Source organism: Camellia sinensis, chromosome 13, assembly GCF_055761805.1.
Source record: "Camellia sinensis isolate YWXY chromosome 13, ASM5576180v1, whole genome shotgun sequence".
NCBI classification, from domain to species: Eukaryota; Viridiplantae; Streptophyta; class Magnoliopsida; order Ericales; family Theaceae; genus Camellia; species Camellia sinensis.
In genome coordinates, this window is record NC_138973.1 from 113278075 (window position 1) to 113288710 (window position 10636).

At 39.6% G+C, this 10636-nt stretch overlaps 1 protein-coding gene across 1 annotated transcript; it reads left to right on the top strand.

The window, feature by feature from the left end:
- The first annotated feature begins 3746 nt into the window (after positions 1-3746).
- Positions 3747-4583, top strand: LOC145805644 (uncharacterized). Its single transcript, XM_082900813.1, has one exon. It carries the CDS (start codon positions 3747-3749, stop codon positions 4581-4583), a length of 837 nt encoding a protein of 278 aa, XP_082756939.1.
- The last annotated feature ends 6053 nt before the right edge of the window (positions 4584-10636 follow it).

Below are 10636 nucleotides of genomic sequence, written 5' to 3' on the forward strand. Positions count from 1 at the left end.
ATATTATTTAATATATATTGACTCACAAACAATTGATGTATCATGTACATTAATGGTATAGAAAGTTCCAAAAGACAAACAACGAAAAAAAGTATTAATGGAACAAAATCAAGCTAACAAAAAAATTTTAAATGTAGATTGTAGAAATTCTGTTTGTATAAAATCAAGAAACAAACGAATACATATTTAACCAAAAAATTGAAATCCCTATACAAAGATGGTACTAATCTGTCTTAAGATTATTAGAAATATCAATACTAAATTTATATAGAAAATATAATTTAAAAAATATGTAAACGGTTTTGGCTAAAACCAAAACTGAAATAAATCGACATAATAACTTAATAAAATTTACAGTATATAAATAAATAAAACATAATCGAGTCGAGTATGTGACAGTCTTTCCTTAAGACAGATTCGTCCTCCCACAGGTGCTCAAGATTCAATGGATGTCTATCTCTCAAGATACAACAATCAACGTCTTGCACTAGCAGCACTACTATTGCAAGCCTGACGAACGTCGCTGTGCATGCATTCTCTTTATAGGAAAATTAAATTCAGGAAAATATGAAGAATAAATGCAAAGATAAAGAAAAAAATGACAATTCTATATCCAAATTGAAGTGAAGGAGATGGAATTTATAGATTCCTCCATCACTCTTCAGAAAGGTTGTGACCCTTCTAAAGGACGCACTCTTCCATCTCAAGAGACAACCATTGGAGTAAATTTAAATTCAAATTTTTCAATAGATAATACCATTTATTTTTACATTGGATATTTTTTCCAACAACCCAACTATGATATGGTCTACCTAACTGAAAAATGGTAACCTAAAATAATCTTCACTACTAGTAATAAAATTTTTAGATTCCCATAAGCAGTGGTGGAGTTAAGATTTTGGCTTAGAGAGGGTAATCGTAAAGTGAAATGTTATGACTACAATATTGGGGTGCCTTTATTTACACACTATATTTGGTCTCAAAGCACATCACTACTCAGTTCACACTTTTAATAATTCGAAAAAACATAATTTTCGTCAGCACACACAACAACATTCCATTTTTTCCCTTAGTCCCACATCACTTAGAACACACCACAAATTCAAAAAAAAAAAAAACAAACAAACAAACTACCTGTTAGACACTTATCACCGACAACAGCATCCATCACAAGAAACCACCATTAAGGGCATATCTCTTTCTTGTTCTCCAACCAAGCTAAAATGTCTCAGTTTCACAAAACACCCTTAAGCTGATCAATGAAGAGGAAGTTAAAGAACAAAATACAAACATGAAACTCATGCTTGAATGGTAGAGAGAGAGTGGTATGTAAACATGATTTGAGGGGTTTATAATGGTCAAGTGCCTTCCAGGTTAACAAGCAGATCCAAACAGTAAAGATTTTGAGCACGAGAAGTCCTGTAAGGTTACATTGAAGGAAGGAGGAGATGAGGAAACAAGGGGATCTTGGTGAGTGGATCCCAGTGGTGAAGCAAAGAGGAAGACAATCAAACCCTAATTCGTGGCCTGAAAGAAGCAGAGCGAACTTGATTACGTTATTCGTGGATAACTTGCCTGAATCCATGGCACCTAGGAACCTGTATGATCTATTCACCAAATTTGGCGTTGTTAAAGACGTCTTCATACCATATATGAGAAGGAAAGCAACAAACTCCAGATTTGGTTTTGTTCGGTATGATTGCTCTATTGCAGCTAACGTTACAGAACAAAAAACTAATGGGTTGTAGGTAGATGATAAATCCCTATCAGTCAAACTCGCTGAGTTTGATAAACATACAGAGGCAAGGCAGCAAGGGAAAAATTTCTCATCAAGGCAACCAATGGTAAGGAACACATCCATTATGGCCAAGAGCTCCATCTGGAACCATCGCGCCGATGGGAGTTCGTTTGCAAAAGTCATTAAAGGGGAACATCCAAAAGCTCCATCTACTGTGAAGACAACAATCAGAGTCGAGGAGATAGGCAACTGTTGGCTTTATGAGAGCTTGATCATGAGACTCAAACCAGAACACACCTCTGTCCAGGTGAAAAATGAACTAATCAAAAGAGAAAAGCAAAATGTGTTAGTAAGAGAGGGAGGTGGGCGAGATATATTTCTTTCATTCCCCTCCACAGAAGACCTGTTAGGCAAAAAGTCCATGGTTGTGGGTTGGTTCCAACACTGGTGCGAGTACATCATAGTTTGGAGTCCTGGTCTATATCTACAGCAACAGAGACAAGTTTGGATCAGCTGTATTGGGGTACCCCTTAACCTCTGGAGTTCAAATACATTCAGAAGGATTGGAAGCATATGGGGAGAGGTGGTTCTCTTGGATGGTAATATTGGTGCACCAAAATCATTTACAAATGGCAGATTCAAATTAGCCACTGATGTAATGGATCCGATTAATACATGTATCAATCTGGAGTGTAAGGACGAGTATATCCTATTCGAGTATCTGAAGAGCACTATGCTCTGGATGATAGCCTCAGTTGTAAGGCCACACTCTCTAAGGGCCCAGTTGAAGCTGTCTGCTCCAAAATCCATGGTGTAGTCCAACTCAGTCAAGAACACAGACCAGAGGAGGAAGATGGTGACATGGCAGGAGCGTCTATTAGAACCAATAAGGGTCTGACAGCTGGATTGAAGGCTATGGATGAGCTGGCTGTAGGAGGCAGCTGGAGTAACACATCAGTTGTAGCAGAGACTGTAGCCTGTGTTGGGAATTCAAACGAAGAAGGTGCATGTGTGGCTGATTCATTACTGTCAGTGAAAAGCCTACACCAGAGGTGTAATCATTTTGCCCAAAAAGGTGTAGAAGAGCAGCTAGTTACAGAAACTATGTAGAAGAGGGTTGAGTGAAATCCAGTTCCTCAGTTTAGTCCTATTGTAGGCCCCGCAGTTGAGGGTCATATACTCACCTCAGGCTTTATTAAAAGCCTTAGTGAGACTTCAAAAAAAAAGGCCTGGCATTTGTATAGAGTTAGCTTTGGGCCAAGTTCATAATGGGCTGCAACCCAATGAGTCAAGCCATCTGAGTTTGCTACCCTCTAGGCCCTTTAATAATGGATCAAATACTTTAGTTATGAAGCAGTTGTGTGAAGCATCTGGAGTGAGTCCACAATCAAAGGCCAACGTCACCTTCAAGCCATCCACTTCAGGATCCACCAACATCCGTTTAAAGAAAGGAGAAAGGAAAGGTGCTAGAATAGAAGGGTTCAAGTAATCTTTATTAGCAGGTAGATTTTCTAGATTTGCAAGAAGGATAAGGCACAAAGGGGCAGGTTCAAGCAATGGGTTCAAAAGAGGAATTAGAACTAGATCTCAAACTGTTCACTCCTCACCCAGTCATACATTAGGATTAATTCACACTTCCTCTACAAAGGAAATTCTTCAAGAGGCTCTTGAAACACTCCACGTAGGGAAAACTTTTGGGATTGACTATAAGGGCCAGGAATCTAAGGTTGTCAAGAAATTCATATGTATGGAGGAGCAAGACAAAGTGAGAATGGCTGGAGGTACTGGTGGTGTGGAGTAACCAGCTTCCTCATGGGTACAATCTGGAGTATAACTGTTATACATGAAGATTCGAAGCTGAAATGTCAGAGGTTTAGGAAGGCTTGAAAAAAGAAGGAAAATCAGGAAGATTTTGTATGAGCGGGCAGTAGATATGGCTTTTCTTTAGGAGACAAAGCAATCAAGTGTTGCAAACTTGCGGATTAAAAGTCTTTGGCCTAGAGACAAGATGGAATTCATGTCTGTAGATGCTGCAGGTTTGTCTAGTGGATTAATTTGCATCTGGGATCCTGATGTCTTTCATCTCTCAGGCTGTTGTAGTAGCAGGAACTTTATTCTGTTATCAAATAAGGCTCACAATCCTTTTGACTGTGTTCTGGTTAACATCTATGCCCCAAATGATATAATAAGGAGGAAGGCTTTATGGGAGACCCTGTTAAATTTGAAAACAATTTTTGTGAACCCATGGTGCCTTGGTGGAGACTTTAATGAAATTAGGAATGTGGGGAGAAGAATAGGAGTCTCTTGCAGGGATAGAGGTATGCAGGAGTTTAATGACTTCATTGATAACTGTGAGATGATAGATGTCCAAATGTTAGGCAGAAAATTCACTTGGTCTAATACTCTTGAAGGGAAAAAGTGGAGTAGAATAGATAGATTTCTTCTTAGTCCTAAATGGTTAGTGAGATATAAACTCAAACTTTGGGGTCTTCCAAGAACTATCTCTGACCATTGCTCACTTCTTCTCATGGAGGATGATAAGGACTGGGGGCCCAAACCTTTCAAGTTTCTGAATACATGGACCTTACATCCATCACTGGCTTCCTTGGTAGAGAGTAATTGGGGTGCACTTCAATTGTATGGATCTACAGGATCCATCCTGAAGAGGAAATTGCAGTCCCTAAAGTTGGTCTTAAAGAAATGGAATAAAGAGTCTTATGGTAATGTAGCAAAAAAATTAGAAGCTTCTGAATCTGCTCTGCATGATCTTGATCTAAAAGCTGAAACTCGACCTCTGGATGAAGGTGAATTGATGCTGCAAAGAGAGAAAAGGACTGAAATGTGATCACTGAGCAGGAAGATGGAATGGGAGTGGCTCCAAAAATCTAGGATGGACTGGAATCTGAAAGGGGATAGGAACACCAAGTTTTTCCATGTCATGGCCACTAGTAGGCAAACCAGAAACACTATCAACTCCATCACAGTTGGGGGTGTGATTCTTGAGGACCCAGCTTCAGTCAAGAATGAGGTTTGGCTCCACTTTTCAAACATGTTCAAACATGATTGGAAAACGAGGCCAACTCTGAAAGGTGAATTCAAAAGTATTAGACTTAGTACCCACTTTCATGTTCTTGAAGCAGATTTTTCTTAAGAAAAAATTTGGGCTGCAGTAAATGATTGTAATGGGAACAAAGCCCCAGGACTAGAAGGCTTTAACCTGATGTTTTTTCAGAAATTTTGGAAGGTGCTTAAAGGTGAAGTCCTCAAATTTATACAAGAATTTCATGCCAGTGGCAGTTAATCCCAGGTTTGAATAGCTCATTCATTACTCTTGTCCCTAAGAAGGAGAAAGCTTTATCACTAAATGAATTCAGACCTATTAGTCTGATTGGTTCCGCCTACAAAATTCTTTCCAAAGTCCTAACAAATAGATTGAAGTTAGTTATGCCTTCGATAATTGGTGATTCATAATCTGCTTTTCTGGAAGGTGGAAATATCTTGGATGGTGTTTTGATTGCAAAATAAGTAGTGGACAGCTGGGTCAAATCCAAGAAAGCTGGGCTGATCTTTAAAATAGATTTTGGGAAGGCTTTTGACTCCATCAACTGGAATTTCCTCCTTTCAATGTTAGCAAACTTTGGTTTTGGCAAAAAATGGATCTCTTGGATACATGAGTGTGTCTCTATTGCTAGAATTTTAATCCTTGTCAATGGATCTCCAACAAAAGAGTTTACTCCCCAAAAAAGGCTAAGGCAAGGTGACCCCTTATCACCATTCTTATTCAATTTGGTTGTTGAGGCATTAAATATTCTCCTTCAGAGAGCTATGAGCCTGAGATTGCTTAAAGGTGTATCTGTTAGGGTCAATGATGAGGTGCAATTGTCCCACCTTCAATTTGCAGACGATTCCCTTTTATTCTGTGAAGCTGAGATACCAGAGGTGCTAAATCTGAAAAGAATCCTTAGATACTTTGAAGTGGTTTCAGGGCTTAAAATCAACTTCCACAAAAGTGTGATTTGTGGGATTGGCATCTCCGGATCTGCCCTTGCTGGGTTTGCTTGCCTCTTGAACTACAAGTCTCAAAATTTACCTATCAAGTATCTAAGACTACCCTTGGGTGCAAACCCAAAAAGAAAGAAAACTTGGAAACCAGCAGTTGATAAGGTAAAACTAAGGCTAGCCAGGTGGAAAAGGAAGCTATTATCTTTTGCAGGTAGATTAACCTTGGTGAAAACAGTGTTATCAAGTATACATGTGTACTACTTTTCATTATTTAAGCTACCTGAGGGAATTGCCAAGGAGTTAGACAAAATTCAAGCCTCTTTCTTATGGGGTGGGCTAGATCTGAAGCGCAAAATTCATTTAGTGAAATGGTCAAAGGTTACTAAGAGCATAAAGCAAGGTGGTTTGGGTGTTAGAAGAATCAGAGACGTGAATGTGTGTCTATTCCTAAAATGGTGGTAGAGATTTGCTTCTGAACCTGTGTCACTTTGGTATAGGGTTTTATGCAGCAAATATCTATTCCTTGGTGGGAAATGGATTCCAAACCCAAGTCTAAACACCTCATCCTCTTATATCTGGAATGGCATAATGGCAGCATGTGATCAAAATCTGCCTCTTTCCCTTTACTATGCTAGCAACCTCCAGTTAAAGATGGGCAATGGCTGTCGTATAAGATTCTGGTATGACTCATGGTGTGGAAATGTTTGCCTGAAAGAGGAGTTCCCTAGGCTCTTCAGTTTATCTTCACAAAAGGAAGGCCTACTTAAGGAATTTTGGAAGTCTCTGGCACTGCTAAGAACTGGTTGTTTACATTTAGGAGGTCTTTATTTGTTTGGGAAAAGAATGAACTGCTTAGGCTATATGGCTTTACAGGTCCAGCCCCTTCCTTTCAGCTGGAGTCCCAGGACAGGACAATTTGGAGTGCAGCCAAGCCCGGGCAATCTTTTGTGTCCAACCTTTACAACCAAACCAGCAGTGACTCTGGAGGCACTGAAAGATTCAGTCATCTGGTGTGGATTAAGTACCTTCCTCCTAAGGTGCAATTCTTCGGATGGCTCGCATGGAAGCACAAGATCAAAACCTCTGTATTCCTGTAGCGGATTGGAGTCTTGGATAGTTCTGTCTCTACACTCTGCGTATTTTGTAAATCCTAGCAGGAATCCATTGAGCATGTTCTTATCCTCTGCCCATCTGTTTGGAGAGTCAGGTCTGGTCTGCTGCAATGGTGAGGTGTTTCATGGGCTATTCCTGATTCTGTCCATGGGCTGCTGATATGGTGGTCAGGGTATTTCTGTAGGAAAGCTGAACAACGTATTTGGAATGCCATACCCCTGGTCACACTGTGGTCAATCTGGAAGCACATGAATGATTATTGCTTTAACGCGTCTCCCCTAAATTTGCAGAACCTGTAAGAACTGATTCTCATTCGGTTGGCTTTCTGGCTTATAGCTGCTTCTAAGGAGCTCCACTTCTCAACTTCAGATTTCCTTTATAACATTTCAGGGGTGAGGCGAGGTTTGTTATAGTCTTACCTATCAATCTGTGCTTATAACATCTCAGGGGTGAGGATTGGTTTGTGCAGACTGCAATTTAGTCCAGTTTGGTGTTTGTTCTTCTTTCCTTTCTTTGCTTGTTCTATTGTTGGGAGTGCAACTGCAATGGATATAGTTCTGGGAGTGCAAATGCAATGATGTGTGTGGTTGCTATACTAGCTGTGGGAGTGAACTGTTATTGCTCTGCTTCGAATGCCAAATGCTACCTATACCTTGTTGTTCTAATATCGAATGGTCTTGTGGAGGTTGTTCTATTGTTGGGAGTGTAACTGCAATTTTCTGAGATGAGGCTGAGCAGATGTTCATGGGCTTTCTTGACGATGCGTGCTGTTGTTATACTAGTTGTGGGAGTGAACTGTTACTGTTGTTGCTCTGTTTATGAACTGTTATCTGCTGCTTCGATTGCCAAATGCTGCCTATACCTTGTTGTTCTAATGTGGAATGGTCTTGTGGAGGTTGCTCTACTGCACTAATGTTTGAGGGGGTGAATATACACTATGCTATCTGTTATATCTGCCCTGGTCTGGTGGTGTTGGCTGCTTAATGGTTTGGTGCTGGAGTGCTGACTTTGAAGCTCTATATGGCGTTGGTCTCAAGTCTGGTGGTAGTGTGTCTAAGGGTGATGGATTCTGGAGTTTGGACTGCTGCACTAATGTTTGGGAGGGTGATTCTGCACTATACTATCTGTTGTATTTGTTCTAGGCTTGTTTCTGTCACTATGCTCTCTGCTATATCTGGTGTGGTAGTCTCAGATCTGGTCTGAGGTCCTTTTATTTTTTTCTTTTTCTTTGGTTGGTGGCTCATCAACTCTGGGGGTGCTAGCAAATGATAGGATGGGCTTTTTTGTGCCAACCTAGTTGGGATGATTCAGTCCATTGTGATGCTTCTGCACTTCCCTTTCTTTGTTGATGTATTTTGTCTTGTACTTTGTACTATATTTTACATCAATGAAGCTTCTTTGGTTTGCCGTTAAAAAAAAAACAGGCAACCACCATTAATGCGAACCATTTTATCGCCATTCTTCCTCACCACCGCCAACCTCCGATTATCACTGCAACTTTCTTCTCCAATCACCAATGATTTCCACTACTGCGAACAACCCTGCTCTCCTTTTGCCACTGCTAACAGCCTCGCCTTCACCGTCACCTTCACAATCAACACTGTCGAACCAGATTTGCCATCATGATCCATCTATGCCTTCATCCCAAGCCTTTATCCACTGCAGAGAGAGATAAAGACAGATCACGAGAGAGTGAGAGAGAGAGAGAGAGATCGCGACTAAGAGGTGGCAGTGGCGGTGGCGGCGGCGGCGACAGTGGATGCTAGGCTTTTAAGACGATAAGAGGGGAGCTGGAGAGGGTTCTGGAACAAAAGGGGAAGGCGACGGCGAAAGGATGAGCCGATGACGAAAGGGCTGTGACGTAAAGGAAATGAGGCTGTAAAGGATAAAGTTGCGGAGGGAAGGGGAGAGTAGTTGGGCAGAGGGTGGCAGCGAAAGAAAAGGGTAGTCAACGCTGGTTAAGGTTTGGGTTCAGAGTTCGACGTCGGCGCTGGTGATGGAAACGACGACAATGACAAGGATTTGGAGTTAAGATTGATGAGGGTGAGGGTGAGGGTGAGGGTGAGGGTTAGGGTTAGGGTTAGGGTTAGGGTTAGGGTTTAGATGTGTATTCAACTAAGGTGTGTATTCAACTGTAGTCATTTTGGTCATTTTAAATAAGGTCATTATTATAATAAAAAATAACTAATTAATGGTGTGCCTTGAGATCAAATATGACATGTAAATAGAGGCACCCACAATATTGTTCTCACCTTGCTTTACTTCAATCCTAACAAACTTAACCCCCATTTTTAATCACGATATCGACTTAAATTGTGATGATCGTCTCCCAAAAAAAAAAAAAAAGAAGCATTTTATTAAAAGATTTCATTAAACAACAATTAATCATTATATATTTGTACATATATTCATCTCAAAAGGGGAAAAAATACCAATAAAAATAAATTAGTAAGCATTATAAAAAAGAATAGAAAATAAACATTTAATGGTAGACTCTACAACATCATAAAAGTGATTTTGTCATAAAATAAATATTTGAGTAGTGCAAATTATAGGAACTACTTAAAAATAGAGAAACAAAATAGAAGTATATATTCAAATTTAAAAGGGTGAAAGTGAAAAACTATTTTTTTTTTTTTTTTTTGATCGGCAAAAGAGAAATATTATTGATGGAAAAAAATAACAAGATGATCCTTACATCAGTAAAGAAGAGGGTGCAAAAAGCATCACAGTGAAACATTTAGATCCCAACTAGGTTGGCACCACAACGCACACCAAATCATCTGCTAGCACGCACTCAAGGCTTCAAGTTGGTGAGAAACCAACAAACAGAGCGGAAGAAAAAAAACAACAAAACACTCCACAAACAACCACACCACAGAGAGCCTAAGGGACCACCAGAATCACACAACAGCAGCCCATAGACCAGCAGAATCACAAACAGCAGCCCATAGACCAGATCTGGAAATGGAGAAGCAGGACGACCTAGCAGAGAACCAAGTAGACCAGCAGCAAACCACTGGGCCATACCTAATGCAAAATTACGCTGGAGAAGCCACTGCCATTGAAGAAACCTTGACCTGCATCTTGACAGCCCAAACACCAAACCAGGACAGGTTCATTCTTTGTGTTGGTTAGCATAAACAGTAGATGCACCCCCACCCCCCATATCACATATAGCAGCAGTTGGGAGAGGTTGGAGAATCCACCTTTCAACCTATACTAAAACATAAATTTTAAAAAATTGAGGAGAGACAGTGCGCCTCCTAAGCACATGCTCCCTCCACCCTTGCCCTTAAGGGTTTTATTACTTACCATGAAAGTGAGAACTATTTATTAACCTATACTAAAACATAAAATTATAGATGTATCATCATCTATAATTTTGTATATACTTATATACAGTAGTATTCATCATGACCACGCAAAGAGAGAAAATCAAACGGAAAAAAGGACCCTAAGAAGAGAAAAAAGAAGAATCATCCTTTGTATCAGTGATTTGAATTCGTACAAAAACTGCCCCACAAATGTTGTAAAAACAGGCCATATATATATATCACTCCTTTTCTTGAAAAATTATTAAATAACAGAGTATCAGTATATTAATATTTTTGATAAAAGAAAAACTATAACATTCATAAAGTAATTAATTGTTTGTCTCTAAATACTTGGTGAAAATGAGTTCACATGTCTTATCTATAATTTTTTTTATTACATTATTAATTTAAAACACTATAAATAATATCACATAATAAATAATTACCCAATCTCCTAGGACACTCC